Source organism: Podarcis muralis, chromosome 16, assembly GCF_964188315.1.
Source record: "Podarcis muralis chromosome 16, rPodMur119.hap1.1, whole genome shotgun sequence".
Classification (NCBI taxonomy): Eukaryota; Metazoa; Chordata; class Lepidosauria; order Squamata; family Lacertidae; genus Podarcis; species Podarcis muralis.
This window is the reverse complement of record NC_135670.1, coordinates 17796736-17817579: the sequence shown is the minus strand read 5'-3', so window position 1 is coordinate 17817579 and position 20844 is coordinate 17796736. Positions and strand designations below refer to the sequence as shown.

Here is a 20844-nt window from a genome sequence, read left to right as displayed (position 1 = left end):
ATCCAAAATATATGCAAACCAATATGTATGCAAACCAAGGTACCACTGTATATCCTTTCATTCACCACTCACTTCTTGGAGTTTGGGCTGGCATGAAACTCTCTCTCCCTCTCTCCATAAGAATGTAAAAAGAGCCACTTGGTCCCGGCCAATGGCCCATCTAGTCCAGCAGATGATTCCTCACAGTGCCTGTGGGAAACCTTCAAGCAGGATGTGAGCACAGGAGCCCTGTCCCCTTCCCCTATCTGGTGTACAGAAGCATTGCTGCCTTGAGCTGCAGAGGCAGAGCATAGCCATGCAGGCTAGCAGCCATCCATAGCCCTCTATTACATGGTGATTTTCTTGAGTTTGAAAATGTCCAGTGCGAACAAGTCCCCTCTTATAGCTTTCCTGAATCTTCCAACATTTAGTTCTAGTGTCATGAGACAGGGAGAAACATTTTCTCCATGACATGCACAAATTTTATAGACTGCTATCACGTCACCTGCAGCTTGCCTTTTCTCTAAACTAAAAAATCCCAAACACTGCAGCCTTTTTTAATGGGGGGGGGAGTATCACCCCAACCCCTTGATTGTGATATATGTAAAACAAACTTACCAGTTCAAGGAGATATCCCAATCCAAAAGAAAAAATATATAATTTTCTGCCATGGGTGATTCCTGGAGGAATGTGGGTCCTTGTAAAATGATAATAAACTCCCCGTGCAAACAGCAAGGAGTGAATGAAAATGATCATATATAATATCAGCATCCACAGACTTCCACCAAACGCCATTTCCCTTCAGCTCAGAAGCACAGAGATAGGGACTTCCCCTTTGACCGATGCCAAGTGGCTTTTGTAGAAGAACAGTCTCCAGCATGTGCAAGAGAACATCCTCGCCCAACCCACATTGCTTTCAATTGAGAAGAAAAAAATAGTAATTTCGTAATCTGTTCAGAGATTGCAGGCTATCGTGCATTCCTTGGTTACTGTGGTTGTATTGCACACAGGGTGGAGTGTATGTGGAGGTGTGTGCATTTTCCCAACCTTTCCTCCAGAGGGAAGAGGTGCATGTGATTTCCATAGCCTCTGAAGGCCAAGCAGGTCACGACAAGCATCCTTCCTTACAAGAGACACTGACTGCTCTCGCAACACGTCTTCATTTTTGTGGTGCTTGCCCTCCCACACAAAATACTGTGGTGTCTTTCATCCCTTGTAATTCAGAGAGCGCACGTTATCAGGGATGGCACATCAATGTCAGCGTTAACCTCCTGCCAACAGCAGTATCACTGCCCCTGTCAGGACAGTGTGGTGAGCAAAGAGGTTGGCACTGTCCATGCACACAATGGGAGCCAATCCTGCTCTTGCACAAATTTGATTGCTGCACATGCAACTCCACTTTTCATTTCTTTATTTCATTTATTTATAAAAAGAGGCAGCATCCAGCTTTTCAGTTTTTTCTGTGGACAGCTGTCAAGCACGGCACAGCTGAGGACTCTGTAACTCTCCTCACTCTTTTTCTTGATGAGGAGAAGGACATCATTGAATAGGAAGGATTAGGTGATCTCACACTGTAAGACATTTCCAAAGAAATCTCCCTCTTCTGCCAGGGGCAGGGAGGGTCCCTCGCAGCAGCCACCAGAAGTAGAAATCAGCAGGACGTTCTTGATTTTTCTGAAAGCCACCTGCTTCAGAAATGGGCACTTTTATTTTTGAGGTGGCAAGAATACACAGAGGAATTATACCAGAAAGATATGGATGTCTCGTACACCCCAGGTAGTGTGGTTGCTGACCTTGAGCCAGACATCCTGGGGAGTGAAGTAAAATGGGCCTTAGAAAGCACTGCTAATAACAAGGCCAGTAGAAGTGATGATATTCCAGCTGAACTATATAAAATTTTAAATGATGATGCTGTCAAGGTGCTACACTCAATATGCCAGCAAATTTGGAAAACTCAGCAGTGGCCAGAGGATTGGAGAAGATCAGTCTACATCCCAGTCCCAAAGAAGGGCAGTGCCAAAGAATGCTCCAACTACCGCACAATTGCACTCATTTCACACGCTAGCAAGGTTATGCTTAAAATTCTACAAGGCAGGCTTAAGCAGTATGTGGACCGAGAACTCCCAGAAGTGCAAGCTGGATTTCGAAGGAGCAGAGGAACCAGAGACCAAATTGCAAACATGCGCTGGATTATGGAGAAGGCTAGAGAGTTCCAGAAAGACATCTACTTCTGCTTCATTGACTATGCAAAAGCTTTTGACTGTGTCGACCACAGCAAACTATGGCAAATTCTTAAAGAAATGGGAGTGCCTGATCACCTCATCTGTCTCCTGAGAAATCTCTATGTGGGACAAGAAGCTACAGTTAGAACTGGATATGGAACAACTGATTGGTTCAAAATTGGGAAAGGAGTACGACAAGGCTGTATATGGTCTCCCTGCTTATTTAACTTATATGCAGAATTCATCATGCGAAAGGCTGGACTGGATGAATCCCTAGCCGGAATTAAGATATGCAGATGATACAACCTTGATGGCAGAAAGTGAGGAGGAATTAAAGAACCTTTTATTGAGGGTGAAAGAGGAGAGTGCAAAATATGGTCTGAAGCTCAACATCAAAAAAATGAAGATCATGGCCACTGGTCCCATCACCTCCTGGCAAATAGAAGGGGAAGAAATGGAGGCAGTGAGAGATTTTACTTTCTTGGGCTCCATGATCACTGCAGATGGCGACAGCAGCCACGAAATTAAGAGACACCTGCTTCTTGGGAGAAAAGCAATGAAAAACCTAGACAGCATCTTAAAAAGTAGAGACATCACCTTGCCAACAAAGGTCCGTATAGTAAAAGCTATGGTTTTCCCAGTAGTGATGTATGGAAGTGAAAGATGGACCATAAAGAAGGCTGATCGCCGAAGAATTGATGCTTTTGAATTATGGTGCTGGAGGAGACTCTTGAGAGTCCCATGGGCTGCAAGAAGATCAAACCTATCCATTCTTAAGGAAATCAGCCCTGAGTGGTCACTGGAAGGACAGATCGTGAAGCTGAGGCTCCAATACTTTGGCCACCTCATGAGAAGAGAAGACTCCCTGGAAAAGACCCTGATGCTGGGTAAGATGGAGGGCACAAGGAGAAGGGGACGACAGAGGACGAGATGGTTGGATAGTGTCTTCGAAGCTACCAGCATGAGTTTGACCAAACTGCGGGAGGCAGTGGAAGACAGAAGTGCCTGGCATGCTCTGATCCATGGGGTCACGAAGAGTCGGACACGACTAAACGACTAAACAACAACACAACAACATTTTGTCTTCTAAATAGTGATGGAGTTTTGATACAAGCCCTTCTCTTTCCTAGCAAACAAGAGGCATTTATTGAAGTTCAAGGACACATTCTAGCCAGAAAACAAAGGAGCCAACGCCAAGCGGCTAAGGGGTGTTTCCCCCACTGGGAAAATATTTGAGGGGGCCTCTATCCCCCACAATTGACAGGCATTGCCATTCAAATGGTGTATATTTTCACACATTTCTCTGATGAAAATTGGGGTGTCCAATTCAATAATGATAATGATGATGATGATTTTATTATTTATACGCCAGCCATCTGACTGGGATTCCTCAGCCACTCTAGGTGGCTTCCAACATATATAAAAACATAGCAAAACATAAGACATTACAAGACTTCCCAAGACATTGCTGGCTTCAGATATCTTCTAAAGGCTATATTACGCCTTGGGCTTGGGGTTTGCATAACTCTATACCCTCTAACATTTCCCTGGTGAAAATTCTGGTGGAATTCTAAGTAACTGCATCACCAGATTGGGGTCTGGCTCTGATGTCTGTCACAGGGGGCTTTTCAGCTTAGAACCTTTAAACTCGTCCTTTTTTGTTGGGAAGGGAATGAAAAAGTATTTGGTTTCTTGCTGAAATCATTCACTCTAGTTATAAGGTAGATCTCCTTTCTCCCATGCTATTGGGATAAATGGGCCAATAATTTGTTGAAATAAAGCTTGCTCCCTTTTGACCCCCTTTACCTTTTGAAGCTCTTGGGTCAGTAAACAGCATCGTTCTTGTGAATAGACTTTAGAGAGCAGACTTTACCTGTCGCAATCGCACACCGACAGATGCTTGTACGTAAGAAAACAGTAAAGCTGGTTTACTTAGGAAATACTTAGAATCATAGAATCATAGAGTTGGAAGAGACCACAAGGGCCATCAAGTCCAACCCCCTGCCAAGCAGGAAACACTCCTGACATATGGTTGTCAAGCCTCTGCTTAAAGACCTCCAAAGAAGGAGACTCCACCACACTCCTTGGCAGCAAATTCCACTGTCGAACAGCTCTTACTGTCAGGAAGTTCTTCCGAATGTTTAGGTGGAATCTTCTTTCTTGTAGTTTGGATCCATTGCTCCGTGTCCGCTTCTCTGGAGCAGCAGGAAACAACCTTTCTCCCTCCTCTATGTGACATCCTTTTATATATTTGAACATGGCTATCATATCACCCCTTAACCTCCTCTTCTCCAGGCTAAACATGCCCAGCTCCCTTAGCCGTTCCTCATAAGGCATCGTTTCCAGACCTTTGACCATTTTGGTTGCCCTCCTCTGGACACGTTCCAGTTTGTCAGTGTCCTTCTTGAACTGTGGTGCCCAGAACTGGACACAGTACTCCAGGTGAGGTCTGACCAGAGCAGAATACAGTGGCACTATTACTTCTCTTGATCTAGATGCTATACTCCTATTGATGCAGCCCAGAATTGCATTGGCTTTTTTAGCTGCCGCGTCACACTGTTGGCTCATGTCAAGTTTGTGGTCAACCAAGACTCCTAGATCCTTTTCACATGTACTGCTCTCAAGCTAGGTGTCACCCATCTTATATTTGTGCCTCTTATTTTTTTTGCCCAAGTGCAATAATTTACATTTCTCTTAAAGTTCATCTTGTTTGTTTTGGCCCAGTTCTCTAATCTGTCAAGGTCGTTTTGAAGTGTGATCCTGTCCTCTGGGATGTTAGCCACCCCTCCCAGTGTGGTGTCATCTGCAAATTTGATCAGGATGCCCTTGAGTCCATCATCCAAGTCGTTGATAAAGATGTTGAATAAGACCGGGCCCAAGACAGAACCCTGTGGCACCCCACTAGTCACTCTTCTCCAGGATGAAGAGGAACCATTGATGAGCACCCTATGGGTTCGGTCAGTCAGCCAGTTACAAATCCACTGAGTGGTAGCATAGTCAAGACCACATTTTACCAGCTTCTTTACAAGAATATCATGGGGCACCTTGTCGAATGCCTTGCTGAAATCAAGGTAGGCTACAAGGTAGGCTACTTGGAAGGAAAAGGTATCAAGTTCTAGACTTATGAACTAGACTTGAGAAGAAAAAGGCAGCCCTGCCGGCTCTTTTGTTGTCTCGGGATAGTTTGAAGGTGCTCCCTCATCTTAGGCTCCAAGAGAGAAATAGGAGGAGGAAAAGGAAAACAGGCTGTAACCTCAGATGAAGCAGACTAATCAAGGAAGAGATGGAGAAGTCAGCTGAGAGGTTAAAGGCACAGGGATAGTCTGGGAGTCTGGGGGGCCCTCCCTCTGCCTTAACCCCATGCCTCTTCTGTAAGCTGAGTTGCACTCCACCTTCTAGCACCCACCTCATCCTGGTGTCCTCCTTCTGCATAGAGGCATAGTTCTCCTTCCACCAAACACTGAAATTGGAGAGAGCGGGTAAGATAATTCCCTCTGAGTCAAATGAGGTCTGCAAGTTACGAGGGAGCTCTTATTCTGTGTCCTTTTCCTCCTTACCCCATCATCTCCCCATGCTGGCCTGTGGCATTATCTTCCTGTCAGGATCAACACTATTGACCTCCCATTTGGATTACTGCAATGGGTTCTACATGAAGGTGACCTTCAAAATGTTCTGGAAACTTTGGTTAGTGCTGACAATAGCTGTGGAGACATAGCTTGGGGCTGTGCAGCAGAACCATATCTCCTCAGTCCCTCACCCTCTTTCGTAGATCCCAGTCTGCTTTCAGGTGTACACATCTGGTCGGAAGAGGTACATATAGAAAGATACTTCAGGTATCATGGCCCTAATTTTGAAGGGTAAATATATTCCCACCCTTCAGTTTCGCTATAATCCTGTCTAATGTTGGTGTAATTAAATGAGTTCATATCATTCACAAGGGTTTAGCTCCATTTAGCTACTTGCCCAGGAGCTCCTTTCTTATTGCTAAATATCTTCCAAATTCTGTATTGGCCTGAATATAAGCCGCAGTTTTTCCCCCAAATTCCAACCATGAAAAGTTAAAGTGCGGCTTAAATTGATGACCTTACAAAAATTTGCTTTTTTACGATATTGCTGCTCAAACAGACATATGGTAAAACAGAACATTTGTGAGTGCCTGTGGAATTTTAAGGGAACGGCTTATATTTGGGTATTGTCTTTTTTCCCCCTGTTGAATTTTAAAGGTGTGGCTTATATTCGGACCAATATGGTATTATGGAGCGACAGCTAATCAATGGAATTAGCTAACTTGGTGATCTGGTTGAGTAGTTTTAAAAGAGGATCAGACCAATTCATGGAGGAGGCTCTAGGAATGTTTGCATTATGACAGGTTGTATGCCAATGAATGCTGCTTATGTACTCACAGATGTCATGGTGATTTTAATAAATCTGACTGGGTAGAATTGTGGACCTGACCTTTTCTTCTTACTTTAGGACTGGGACAATAGGAAAGGGGGATTGTTCCCACAGAAAGGGAAGGCTGCCATTGGAAGACACAGAAGGTCTTTCATTTCTATAAATCTTTTAAGAACTGTATTACACTCTGCAAACATTTCTGTGTGCTCGGAAATTCAAGGATCCGCCAACCAGCCATGGCCATTATTCCGTGGAATCCATCTTGAACATGATACCATGTCACTGGCACACCGTGGTCCTCTAGCCGCTTCTTGTACAACAGCCCATCATCCCGTAGAACATCATATTCACAGGTTAGAATGAAAGTCTCTGGGAGCTGGCGGATTATGTCATCCTCTGCTACAAGGGGGCAAAACATTGTCTCAGTACCTCTTTTAACTTGTTCATAAAGTTCTTTTGAAAATGGAGCAGGTTCTACAGGAACATAGCCCCTAGCTTTAAATTCTTCTGGAATGTTATCAGCACTGATCCATTTTCGGCATTTCTCCCTCAAATCAGGAGGGACATGGGCGGCTTTCAGAATTCCATCTACATTCATTGTCTTCCCAGTGAGATATGTCAAACCAAATTTGATAATTTGTTTCCTGAACAAGGGGGGAACTGATTGGTTTTGCTGATAGGATGGCAAATCAAAGTCCCCTGGTTGTAAGAATGGGTTGATGAGGACCTGAGCTCGCAGTCTTGGGAGGCCCTCTCTGGTCACCAGTTCTTGACAAATAGCTGCAGCAAATGTGCCTCCGCTACTCTCCCCAGCAATGGCAATGCAGTTGGGGTCCACTCCGTATTCCTCTGCATTCTTCAGAAAATATATTGCAGCAGTTAAACTGTCCAGTACAGGGACTGGATAGGGATGCTCAGGAGCTAAACGAAATCTAAAGAAAAAACAAGATATCACCCACCTTCAACACCATACACTTCATGGGGAAAAAAGACCATTTTCTGTAATGGCATACTGCAAGTGTTGGGAATCTTTTTCACACCGAGGGCCACGTTTCTTTCTGTGCAACCCTATGGGGGCCACATGGCAGCTGTGGGTGGGACCTGAGGCAAAAATGGAAAGCAAATTTAAACTCTCCCTTTGGACAAATAGCTGTTTCATTACAACACACCTTTCTCTACCCTCCAGCTCCTTCCTTCTTGCTTTCCCTTGTCCATTAGCAGGTTCTACTGCAGCTCTCCTGATCTGGTTGGCAGGCCTCCTAGCAATCATTCATACCAGTGGGTACTAGTCACAAGCAGGATGTGCTACCGCCACTGAGAACACGATGGTCGGATCCAGCAGAGTTCTTACTATGTTCAAAGTAAAAGGGAGATGCGCCCCAAACATAAAAAAAATCTATATTTTAAAAAATGAACACCTATTCTAATTGCTGGAAAAATCATTATATTTAAAACTTTATCTGGCTGAATGACAGTTAATGGATTGAAGTTGAATCCCAATAAGACTGAAGTACTGTTTCTGGTGAACGGGGGCGGGGGAGGTGTGGAGGAAACTGAATGGGGAAACTGTGCCCCTAAAGAACACAGGCCCTAAGTTATGGGGGGGGGGGGTTGATAGTAGGAAAACACCATACAAAGAGTTTTATGACTCTTTGTGTGCTGTGTTACTCTATAAGCTTTTGATCTCATAGAATCATAGAGTTGGAATAGACCACAAGGGCCATCGAGTCCAACCCCCTGCCAAGCAGGAAACACCATCAGAGCACTCCTGACATATGGTTGTCAAGCCTCTGCTTAAAGACCTCCAAAGAAGGAGACTCCACCACACTCCTTGGCAGCAAATTCCACTGTGAAACAGCTCTTACTGTCAGGAAGTTCTTCCTAATGATCTGATGTGCCTCAGACAGACCTTCTTAATGGGCACATTGAACTGAGCTCTGTCCTATTGCAATAGATAAATAAAAACACCAGGTGCCTAACCAAGATGCTGGACTTGAAAATAGTTTTCTGTGGTTTATTTAAACAACAACAACAATCTTTATTACGGTCCAGAGACCCAACAAAACATTACAAATCAATACACAGTTCATACAGCCTACCTCCAGGTTAATTAATCATTTTGTTTAGAATATAGGGCTCATTTGTTCTTGCAACCACCGATAGAAACTTTGCCACTGCCAACGTTCTAGCTTTTGTCCAGTCTTCCAGTAGGAACCTGACATAGTGAGCCTCTGATTTTCCCGGGAAAGGTACCAGCAAAGGTAGTATCAGTTCAGCCCTGGCCTGCTCATACTTCGTACAATGCAACAAAATATGATTTATGGAATCGATGTCTTGAGCACACGAGCAAAGTCTGTCCTGGTAGGGAACTCCTCTCAACCTACCATCTAGCACTGCAGAGGGGAAGACATTTAGTCTGGCTTTAGTGAAAAGCCTTCGATAGTTAGGTACTGTCAGGTTTTTGATGTAAGATGTTAACTCAAAGACATACCCATATTGAACTCCTGCTGCCAGCGGGCTACAGACTGTGTGTGATCGAGATCACAAGTCGCTGTGTGCATTGTCCCATAATCTTTGCTTTAAAACCTTTTGGGCGCCTTCATAACCCAGGTAATACAGTTGGGGGGGAGACAGACCAATAGAGGTGGCTTTTTTAGCCATGGTTTTCTGCCATTTGCTGACAAATTCCTCATTGGTCAAATGTTGGTACAGACCCTTCCCTAAATTAAACACTGAAATCCTGAGCCAATGTTTTAGGGCAGCCCACCACGCTCTAGCTGAAATTGGGCATTCACCAGCTTCCAACAGAAGTACGGAGTTGGGGACGCAGTTAGGTACCTGCAGCAGAGCTCGTATAAATTTTGCCTGAAAGCCATCTAGCTTTGGCAGGTCCCCATTATGCCAGACATTTGCTGCATACAGGAGTTGGGAAACGGGCTTTGCGTTGAAAACCCTTAAGGCTGCTGGAACATATTTGCCACCCTTTGTGTAGAAGAATCTATGTATGGCTAGCTTTGTAATCTCCGCCTTTTGAAAGGAGGTTTGCCAATGGTGCTTCCAAGATCCTGTATGATGGAATGTGAGCCCTAGGTAACTGAAGTATTTTACCTGTTCAGGGTTATGGCCATCCAGCACCTATTTAGACTGGGAGAATCTTCTTTCGAAGACTAAAATTTTAGATTTTTCATAATTAATGGATAAACCATTTCCAGAACAGTAATCAGAAAATTTCCTCAACAGATAATTCAAACCCGGTCTGGAACGCGAGATGATGGCCGCGTCATCAGCATACAACAACAAAGGGGTCCTTCTCATTCCTATTTTTGGAGTGTGTCCATCTGGGTCCATTAAGTTCTCTTCTAGGTCATTTACGAATAGACAAAACAGTGTGGGGGCCAAAATACAACCCTGTCTCACCCCCCTAGTCATCTCGATGCTGTCCGATAGCTGTCCCTGTCGACCGCATCGGACCTGCAGTTTGGTTCCATTGTATAGGGCTTTTATAAGAAAGAGAAGTCGTTTGTCCTGCAAAATCAGACTCAATTTGGACCATAGCTGGGATCTGGGGATGGTGTCAAATGCTGATTTCAGATCCATAAAGGCCACAAAGAGTTTACCCTGTAGAGGTCTGGTATACTTCTCAGCTAGGAAGTGAGGCATCTGAGCCTGCATTATAATCAAGGCTTATATTTTGATCAGGTTCCTATAATTCTAAAAATGGGCTTAAATTCACAAATGTTTCATGCCAGGCAGGAACTAGGCTGGCTAAGATTTTGGCAGATGTTCATCCTCTTAGGCAGAGGGCCCCTTTGGTTTATTGCGGTCATAAAAAGGCTGGGAAGAGAGGTCACTGACCTTACAAATTACAGAATAATCAAGTTGCAAAAACACAATTAAGCTGGTAAATAGTAAGAATTATTATGCCTCCCATATGAGACTTGAGTCACAAATAGGAACAGCAGCTAAACTAGGAAAAGCAGCTCTCTGAAACTGCTTTGAAGCTTTAGAGAATTTAGAGAGAATTTAGCTTAGCTTTTACTAAGTTCCTTTCCTTCTAAAAAGCTATATATGTTAATGTATGAAATATATTGGCTTAAATGTAATTATGCAAAGGATTTAGAAATTTAGATTCTTATGTTAGATTCTTATTTCATAGAATCATAGAATCCTAGAGTTGGAATAGACCACAAGGGCCATTGAGCCCAGCCCCCTGCCAGGCAGGAAACACCATCAGAGCACTCCTGACATATGGCTCCAAAGAAGGCGATCTTTCATAGCTGGTGAACCCAAGATCTCTGTTCAGATAAAATTAGAACCATTAGCCATCTGTTTTGCAGGGAATAGGGCAAGAGGGGCAAAGGTGATCTGGTAATTAAGGTGCCTTGTAGAGGTTAATGGCTACTTGTTTGCCAATTATAAATAGAAGGAAATATGGCTCTCTGTCTCCCATAAAAGGTAATAGGAAATGGGTGTATCTCTTATGATTGGTTCTGGCAATCAGCCAATAGAAATTTCAACCAGGCTGATTGGACAGAGGCAGCCAAAGGAGGAGCAAGGGAGCTGGGCTGAGGGAATATAAGTGCTGGCCATAATGGCAGGAGGCCAGGCCAGAGCTTGGTAACCATATACCACTGTGCCTCTCATTTATTTGTCTGACAAATAAATTATTATTTTAATTTCTCTATTGCTGCGTTGAATATTTCATTCCAGCTAAGCGTTAACCACAAGCAGGGTGCTACAGAAGGACAGCATTAGACAGTGGTCTGTTGTTGAATGGTTCTCACGGAAAGCTGCCTGGGCTTCAGACAGTATATTATGTTCATTTAGAAAAGTTGTCAGTTTGCTACTGAGGAAACGGGCATACAGCTTCCCAATTATTGAGAGCAGGCTAATAGGCCTATAATTGGATGGTACATTTGGGTGGCCTCTCTTAAAGATTGGAACTACTATAGCGTGTTTCCAGCTATATGGTACCTTACCCGAGTTATTTACTACCGTAAAGAGTGCTGCCAGAAGCGGAGCCCACCAGTGCTGGTTTGATGTAATCAACTCTGCTGGGATAAAGTCTTTTCCCGGGGCCTTTCCACTCTTCAGATTCCCAATTAATATATGGACTTCCTCCACAGTAACTGGCCTCCAATTAGGGAGCAGTGACAATTCTACCCTGTCATCCTCCTGTAAGCTGGAAGGGAGGTTTGGATTTTCCATAAATATATTTCTGAAGTGGTTCTCCCAAACCTGAGCTGGAATGACACAGCTGGGGGCTGAGGAACTATTTTTCATTGAGTCGGAGACCAGTTGCCAAAAGAGTTTAGTTTCATTGTTTAGTGAGGCATTCAATAGTAAGGACCAGGAATTTTGTTCGGACTGCCTTTTTTTTGAGGCCAAAAGGGCTTTGTACTCTTTTTTGATTTTGAAATAAGATTGAGGTAAATAGTTTAATCCAGTGTTTCTATAGGCCAAATAGGCGTTCCTTAAGGCTTCCTTCTTTGTGCGGCACTCTTGGTCAAACCAACCACACCCTTTAGCAGTGCGTGGCTTGCCGGCTGAGTTTATGTTAACCAAGACCACATCCTGCAAGGACTCAATGAGATTTTCGTAAGCTGTCAGGGAGGAGTCTATTGATAAATTGTTTATTATAATTGATCTTAACTTAATTGCAGTTTGTGAATTCAATCTATTCTCAACTGCAATTGCTATCTCAGGTGTCCATTTTTTCCTACGCAATGCTGGATCATTTGCTTTATCTATATCCTCATGTTCTATGTGAGAGCGCTGAATTGAATTTTGGCCAGTAGTGGAGATGATTAGAGGTAAGTAGTCACTTTCAGTCCTATTATCTATGGTGAATTTTTTAATTGATTCGAAGGCCTCTCTGTTAGTGAGACAGTAGTCTACTGTGCTGGCTCCATTTGTATTTATGTATGTATACTCGCCTTCTCTGTCCCCAGGGAATGCCCCATTTGCAATGATCAGGTCAAGACTTATTTGTAACAAAGCCAGGCAGAATCCAGCATAGTTGATTTGGCAATCTTTCGAATGTCTACGTGGGGGTGGGTTTAGAAAGAGGGCACTATTTTCCTTTAGATCTCTTAATATTGGGAATTTTATTTCCAGGCTATCATCATTTAAATGTGATTTCTCACCTGGTTAACGAACAAGGTGGTGTTGAAGTGAATTCTTACCACAGATTCCAGTAGGTTTCCGAGCACAATTCAAAATGTTGGTGCTAACCTTTAAAGCCCTAAACAGCTATGACCCTGTATACCTGAAGGAGCATTTCCATCCCCATCGTCCAACCCAGCTCCGAGGGTCTTCTTGTGGTTCCCTCATTGTGAAAGGTGAGGTAACAGGGAACCAGGCAGAGGGCCTTTTTGGTAGTTGCACCTGCCCTGTGGAATGCCCCCCCCCCAGCAGATTTCAAGGAGTTAAACATCTATGTGATTTTTAAAAGACATCTGAAGACAGCCCTGTCCAGGGAAGCTTTTAGTGTTTGGTGTATTGTGTTTTACTACTTTTTTCATTGGGTGCCACGCAGAGTGGCTGGGGCAACCCAGTCAGATCGGCATCATAAAAAGAATTATTATTATTATTATTATTATTATTATTATTATTATTATCCAGCAGCAGCAGCAGCAACATCATTCCTCTGGGCTCAGGAAAGGTTGGAAGCTGAGAGGCATTACGCATTGTTTCGGATAGCAAGAGAGTGAAACCACTTACCCAACATTCACAACCACTGAATCACTTTCGTGGACAATGGAACAGCAGACGTTTTCACAGGCTCCTGGAAGAAAACACAAGCCCCACAACCCCTCCATTACAATTTCCCCTGCTCATTCACACTGAAATCATTGTGAGTTGACACCAGGCTTAGTCCTCCTAAAAGTAAATCTGTTGAAATCAAGAGATATAGCTAATTTAGATGAGCTTATTTATTTATTTTTATGTCATAAATTGTATACTGTATGCCACTTGACTGTAGAAAACAACAACTTTTAATGAAGTTCCTCTGGGAAAAACTCAGTTGCACTGAACTCTTTGTAAATGGGGCATTCTGTGGTTTTACCCTCTCCTGATCTGTAGCAGAGATCAAGCAGTGTCAGTGGGTAAAAAACAAAAACAAACTTCCACCCACATTTCTTGGCTTCTTTCCAGTTATTTCTGATCACCTCTTAAAACCCTTTCATAGAAGTCCCTTGGTACATGAAGCAGAAACACCTTCTTTGGCATTTTTAGGATTTTTCAGCCCAGTATACCTGAAGGAGCATCTCCACCCCCATCGTTCTGCCCGGACGCTGAGGTCCAGCACCGAGGGCCTTCTGGCGGTTCCCTCATTTCGAGAAGCAAAGCTACAGGGAACCAGGCAGAGGGCCTTCTCGGTAGTGGCGCCCGCCCTGTGGAACGCCCTCCCATCAGATGTCAAAGCGATAAACAACTACCTGACATTCAGAAGACATCTTAAGGCAGCCCTGTTCAGGGAAGTTTTTAATGTATGATATTTTAGTGTATTTTTGGTTTTTATGGAAGCCGCCCAGAGTGGCTGGGGAAACCCAGCCAGATGGGCGGGGTACAAATAATAAATAATAAATAATAAATAATAAATAATAAATAATAATTATTTTCATTGACTGTGACACTAGGAATTTTAATTTTAATTTATATATTTCTACTTATTTATTGAATTTATCTACCGCCCTATACCCGGAGGTCTCAGGGCGGTTCACAGAATTTCAGGGCCGTTCACAGAATTACTACAGAACTGGACGCCTTTGTGACGGGGGCCTCAGCCCCGTTTTCTTGCCTCATGGTCCCATCTTGCATTAAACTTAAACTGCCTACAGGGGCAGTACAAACCACCCGAAGCCCGCCATAGCAAACACTTCAGGACTTTTATACTAATGTGCCAGCCCAAATTCTCCTCAAACAATACAGTGAACCATTTTGAGACTCTTTCAAAGAACTTACGGATGCTTCCAAGGAGTCCAGCACCTCCATGAAGATAGATGATTCCTCTCCTGTTCCCAGCAGCTGGTGTCTTGGGCCAGTATACCCTCACTGGCACCCCATCAAAAACCAGGTCCTTTCTGATCAGGTTTAAGTCCTTCTTTGTTGGCATGGCATCGTACGCAGCCCTGCAGATGACATATCTATGGCAAATGCCCAGTTTTTCCAGAAACACGCCCTGTTTAAACCAAAACATTCAGCATTTATGATCAGGCTTAGATAGTTTTGCATATAAAAAACATATTTTGCATATACCGTATTTTTCGCTCTATAACACACACCCGACCATAACATGCACGTAGTTTTTAGAGGAGGAAAATCCGTATGCATGCCACCCGTGGGCATTCCCTCCATAACACACACAGACATTTCCCCTTACTTTTTAGGAGGAAAAAAGTGAGTGTTATGGTGCAAAAAATACGGTATGCACTGCCTGTGGAACGAACCTCTCATATGTGGGGCAACTAAATTGTACAGTGGTACCTTGCTTTACAACCAAATCCATTCTGGAGGTCCGTTTGTAAACCAAAACAGGTTGTAATTCAAGGCGCGCTTTCGCCACAGGGGCCTCCTCAAAAAAAAATTTCATAATCCAAAAAAATGGGCTGTAATCCAAAAAAAAGGTTGCAAACCGGGACACGCACTTCCAGGTTTGACGTGTTTGTAATCCAAAATATATGCAAACCAATATGTATGCAAACCAAGGTACCACTGTACAGTATATCCTTTCATTCACCACTCACTTCTTGGAGTTTGGGCTGGCATGAAACTCTCTCTCTCTCTCCCTCTCTCCATAAGAATGTAAAAAGAGCCTGTTGGTCCCGGCCAGTGGCCCATCTAGTCCAGCAGATGATTCCTCACAGTGCCTGTGGGCAGTGGCGTAGCGTGGGTTGTCAGCACCCGGGGCAAGGCAAGTAATTTGCGCCCCCTAACCCGTGGATTTGCGCCCCCTAACCTGTGGATTTGCGCCCCCTAACCCGTGGATTTGCCCTAACCCCAGATGTTGCGGCCGGTGCGGCCGCCCCCCCCCCCGCACCCCCCACGCTACGCCACTGCCTGTGGGAAACCTTCAAGCAGGATGTGAGCACAGGAGCCCTGTCCCCTTCCCCTATCTGGTGTACAGAAGCATTGCTGCCTTGAGCTGCAGAGGCAGAGCATAGCCATGCAGGCTAGCAGCCATCCATAGCCCTCTCTTTCCTTAATTTACCTTTGGATTCACAGTGCTTTTTTCTGGCGGGGGACACAGGGGTACGCATACCCCTAAACATTTTGTGAATCTTTGTACTTTTCTCCATTTACTGTATTTATTTTTCCTGATTTGAACTATTACATGGTGATTTTCTTGAGTCAAAATGAGAGTTTTCTAAACATATTTTTTTTTAGAAAAAAGCACTGGCCATCACTGCCCCCTGTGAAAAAGACTTCCATAGTTTGAAAATGTCCAGTGCGAACAAGTCCCCTCTTATAGCTTTCCTGAATCTTCCAACATTTAGTTCTAGTGTCATGAGACAGGGAGAAACATTTTCTCCGTGACATGCACAAATTTTATAGACTGCTATCACGTCACCTGCAGCTTGCCTTTTCTCTAAACTAAAAAATCCCAAACACTGCAGCCTTTTTTAATGAAGGGGGGGGGAGTATCACCCCAACCCCTTGATTGTGATATATGTAAAACAAACTTACCAGTTCAAGGAGATATCCCAATGCAAAAGATAAAAAAGATAATTTTCTGCCGTGGGTGATTCCTGGAGGAATGTGGGTCCTTGTAAAATGATAATAAACTCCCCGTGCAAACAGCAAGGAGTGAATGAAAATGGTCATATATAATATCAGCATCCACAGAATTCCACCAAACGCCATTTCCCTTCAGCTCAGAAGCACAGAGGTAGGGACCTTCCCTTTGACGGATGCCAAGTGGCTTTTGTAGAAGTCTCCAGCATATGCAAGAGAACATCCTCAGCCAAGAAGAGGTGCATGGGATTTCTATACTCTGAAGGCCAATCAGATCAGGGCACGCATCCTTCTTTTATCTAAAATATTTTCCCTGCAACACACCTTCACAAACTGTTCTTCGCAAATTGTTCTCATTAAAACGTTCTTCAACACATCTTCACAAAGCGTTCTCATACTTTGTTCTCTTTCATCCCTCATGATTCAGAGAGCCCAGGTTCCCATGGATGACATATTCATGCCAGTGTTGATTTCCTGCCAACAGCAGTATCACTGCCCTTGCCAGGACATTGTGGTGACAAAAGAGGTAATAATAATAATAATTTATTATTTATACCCCAGCCATCTGGCTGGATTTCCCCAGCCACTCTGGGGGGCTTCCAACAAAGTATTAAAATACAGTGGTCTGTTAAACATTAAAAGCTTCCCTAAACAGGGAAGTCTGTCTTGTAAGTCTGGTAGTTGTTATTCTCTTTGACATCTGGTGGGAGGGTGTTCCACAGGGCGGGTACCACTACTGAGAAGGCCCTCTGCCTGGTTCCCTGTAACTTGGCTTCTCACAGTGAGGGTATTGCCAGAAGGCCCTTGGTGCTGGACCTCAGCAGAACCATCGGGGTGGAGATGCTCCTTCAGGTATTCTGGACCGAGGCCATTTAGGGCTTTAAAGGTCAGCACCACGCTTTGATTTGTGCTCGGAAATGTACTGGGAGCCAATGTAGATCTTTCAAAACCGGTGTTATGTGGTCTCGGCGGTCGCTCCCAGTCACCAGTCTAGCTGCTGCATTCTGGATTAGTTGTAGTTCCTGGGTCACCTTCAAAGGTAGCCCCACGTAGAGCGCATTGCAGTAGTCCAAGCGAGATATAACTAGAGCATGCACCACTCTGGCAATACAGTCCACGGGCAGATAGGGTCTCAGCCTGTGTACCAGATGGAGCTGGTAAACAGATGCCCTGGACACAGAATTGACCTTCACCTCCATGGACAGCTGTGAGTCCAAAATGACTCCCAGGCTGCGCACCTGGTCCTTCAGGGGCACAATTACCCCATTCAGGACCAGGGCATCCTCCACACCTGCCCGCCTCCTGTCCCCCAAAAACAGTACTTCTGTCTTATCAGGATTCAGTCTCAATCTGTTAGCTGCCATCCATCCTCCAACCACCTCCAGACACTCACACAGGACCTTCACCACCTTCACTGGTTCTAATTTGAAAGAGAGGTAGAGCTGGATATCATCGGCATATTGATGAACACCCAACCCAAACCCCCTGATGATCTCTCCCAGCGGCTGCATGTAGATGTTGAAAAGCATGGGGGAGAGGACAGAACCCTAAGGCACCCCACAAGTGAGACCCCAGGGGTCTGAACACTCATCCGCCGCCACCACTTTCTGAACACGGCCCAGGAGGAAGGAGCAGAACCACTGTATAACAGTGCCCCCAGCTCCCAGCCCCTCTAGACTGTCCAGAAAGATGTTATGGTCGATGGTATCAAAAGCTGCTGAGAGATCTAGCAGAGCTAGGAAACAGCTCTCACCTTTCTTCCTAGCCTGCCAGAGATCATCAGGCAGTTTCAGTCCCATGATAAGGCCTGAATCCTGACTGGAAGGGATCCAAAATGGTCCACTTCTTGCAGGCATGCCTGGAGTTGTTCAGCAACCACTCAGTCACCTTGCCCAAGAATGGAAGACTTGAGACTGGGCGATAGTTGGCCATAATGGCTGGGTCTAGAGATGTTTGTTTAAGAAGCAGTTTAATGACCGCCTCTTTCAGCAGATCTGGGAAGGCTCCTTCACAGAGAGAAGCATTCACCCCCCCCCCACCCCCCACCCCGCCAAGCCTATCATCCAGCCCTCCCCGGCTAGCTTTTATAAGCCAGGATGGGCAAGGATCAAGGAGACAGGTGGTTGGTTTCACTCGTCCAAGCAGCCTGTCCACATCTTCGGAGGTAACAGATTGGAATTGATCCCATGCAACTTGACTAGACAGGATTCTAGCACTCTCCCGCCCCGGCCCTGCTCCCACGGTGGAGTCTACCTCTTCCCGAATCTGAGTGACTTTATCTGCAAAAAAAATTGCGAAATCATTGCAGGAGATCATGTGGCCTGTAATGGGCCCTGATGGAGCAGGTGGTTCTGCTAAATTGCAAACCACCTGAAAGAGTCTCCTGCTGCTGTTTATTTTCTCCATGCAATAGAGGTGGTGAAGAACGTCTTCTTTGCCGTCGCTATCGCCACTTGGTAGGCTCAACATTGAGCTCTAACCCGTGTTCGGTCAGCTTCAGAATGAATTATCCGCCACCGGCACGCTACCCGTCTGAGCGATTGTTTCATTGCCCTCAGATCCATGGAAAACCACGGGGCTGTCCGGGCTCCATGCTTCAGAGCCAAACAGTCAATAGCCCTGGTTAACTCCACATTCCAGCGGGCCACCAGGGAATCAGCTGAAAGGCCATCAACATGGGACAAAGCATCCCCTACCACTCTTTGGAAACCATTTGGATCCATTAAGTGGCGGGGGAGGACCATCTGAATCGGTCCCACCTCCCTGCTGAGGGGAAGGGTCGCAGAGAAGTCCAGTTGCACCAGGAAGTGATCTGACCATGACACTTCTTTAGTTTCACTTTTACTTAGTGTCAGATCACCAACATCCATAGAGGTAAACACCAGGTCTAAGGCATGTCTGCAGCTATGAGTTGGGCCAGACTTATTCAGGGACAGCCCCATGGAGGCCATGCTTTCCATGAAGTCCCGAGCGGCCCCTTGTAAGGTCGTGTCGGCGTGGATGTTAAAATCCCCTAGGACAACCAAACTAGGTGTCTCCAGGAGAACATCTGCCACGACCTGAAGCAGCTCGGGCAGGGAATCCTTGGTGCAGCAGAGAGGTCAGTACACCAAAAGGAATACTGTACTGCCCCTATTGCCCAACTTCCAGAACATGCACTCAGAGAACTGGGCAGTGGCCCACCTCATCCAGCATCCTATTCTCACAGTGAGCAAGGAGAGGCCTCTTGAAATGCCTGTAAGCAGTACCTGGATGCAAGAAAACTCTTCCCACTTGTTATTGCTAGCAACCGGTGTTCAGAGGCATGCAGCTTGCAATAGTTGAGGGAGAACAGCCTCCTCCAGGAATTTGCCTAATCCTCTTCTAAAGCCATCCAACTGGGTCATCAAGTTAGCTCCTTCCAACTGCCGCTCCACAATGTATTATTAATATTAATTATTTAGCAATAGGGCAGGATCTCCTGTGCAATAAGATAAACTGGGTAATGAGAACTCAGTTAATTGCACCAACATTAGACAGGATTATAGTGAAACTCAAGGGTGGGGATGTAAAATGCTCCCCACCTTCAATAATACTCCCTGTCTAACAGCTCCTTTGTTTTACAGAGAGGGGTTGAGAAATGCAAGAAAATAGCAAAATAGCTGGACGGTGTGTGTGCCTGGAAGCGTGTGCCCTCTCCTGTGTTGCTGTTTTTGCTTTTTTTTGTAACACCCCTCCCCAAAAAAAATCCCCATCAGCACCAATAACCTCCTTCTTTTTTGAGAGTCTCCTAATTCTGTAAGGAGGGATGTAAAAACAACCACCTGAAATTGCAAAGTGTCTTCTGTGTTTTTCTCTCCTTCCACCCTAACATCCCTCCTTCCTCTTCTTTGCTACCTCCCTGCCGCCCCCGCGGGTGCCAATCCCCCTTCTCCTTAACAGTCACCCAGCTTTATGGGGCAGGGAGAATGTCTGCAGGTGTGTCCTGTGCTGTGCGCTTCATGCTTTCTTTCCCACCCCCCAATAACAAAATATTTCTGCTTCTGTTCTTAATCTTGTTTTGCCCTCTTCACCCCAGTGTGAACTCTAATTTCGGGAAAGGCAGGCTGGGGCTGTCTTGTTGAGTGTGTCAGCTTTGCCCCACAGGGCAGTGGTGTTGCTTGAGTTCCCACTGGATTGAAAGTGGCTTCTGCAGGAGAACTTCCTGCTTTGTTGTGCCTTGTGTGTTTAGTGCAGAGCTTTCCAAACTTTTCATGTTGGCGACACACTTTTTAGGGATGTATCATTTCATGCCACAGTACTGTAATTCAGTTTTACTAGCAAACCAGAGGTTAAACTCATCCCTTTCCAGCCCTGGGAGAAGCAAGGGGGGCATTCATGTGACACACCTACACACTGCAGCCGACACACTAACATGTCATGACACGCGGTTTGGAAAGCTCTGATTGAGTGCTATTGTGTGAATGTTATCACAATGATATCCCATCTTTTCTACAGGGAGCTCAAGGTGGTGTATGTGGTTCTTTCCCCT

The 20844-nt window shown here is 45.0% G+C and overlaps 1 protein-coding gene across 1 annotated transcript; it reads right to left on the bottom strand.

The window, feature by feature from the left end:
* Positions 1 to 6241: 6241 nt before the first annotated feature.
* LOC114586388 (arylacetamide deacetylase-like 4) lies at positions 6242 to 16544 on the bottom strand. Its single transcript, XM_077920667.1, has 4 exons — positions 16287 to 16544; positions 14565 to 14781; positions 13320 to 13383; positions 6242 to 7555 (listed from the first exon to the last, which is right to left on the bottom strand). The coding sequence occupies exons 1-4, from the start codon at positions 16461 to 16463 to the stop codon at positions 6754 to 6756; spliced, it is 1260 nt and encodes a 419-aa protein (XP_077776793.1). The 5' UTR covers positions 16464 to 16544; the 3' UTR covers positions 6242 to 6753.
* Positions 16545 to 20844: the final 4300 nt, after the last annotated feature.

What these genes read in the sequence shown, in the direction of transcription:
- LOC114586388 (XM_077920667.1), bottom strand. Translation starts at nt 16,463, where the DNA reads ATGGCGTTTGGTGGAATTCTGTGGATGCTGATATTATATATGACCATT. An exon ending in TGGACTCCTTGGAAGCATCC is followed by an intron (nt 13,384 to 14,564) that starts GTAAGTTCTTTG and finishes GTTTTCTTCCAG; the next exon opens with GAGCCTGTGAAAACGTCTGC. An exon ending in TCAGTGGTTGTGAATGTTGG is followed by an intron (nt 7,556 to 13,319) that starts GTAAGTGGTTTC and finishes ATGGTGTTGAAG; the next exon opens with GTGGGTGATATCTTGTTTTT.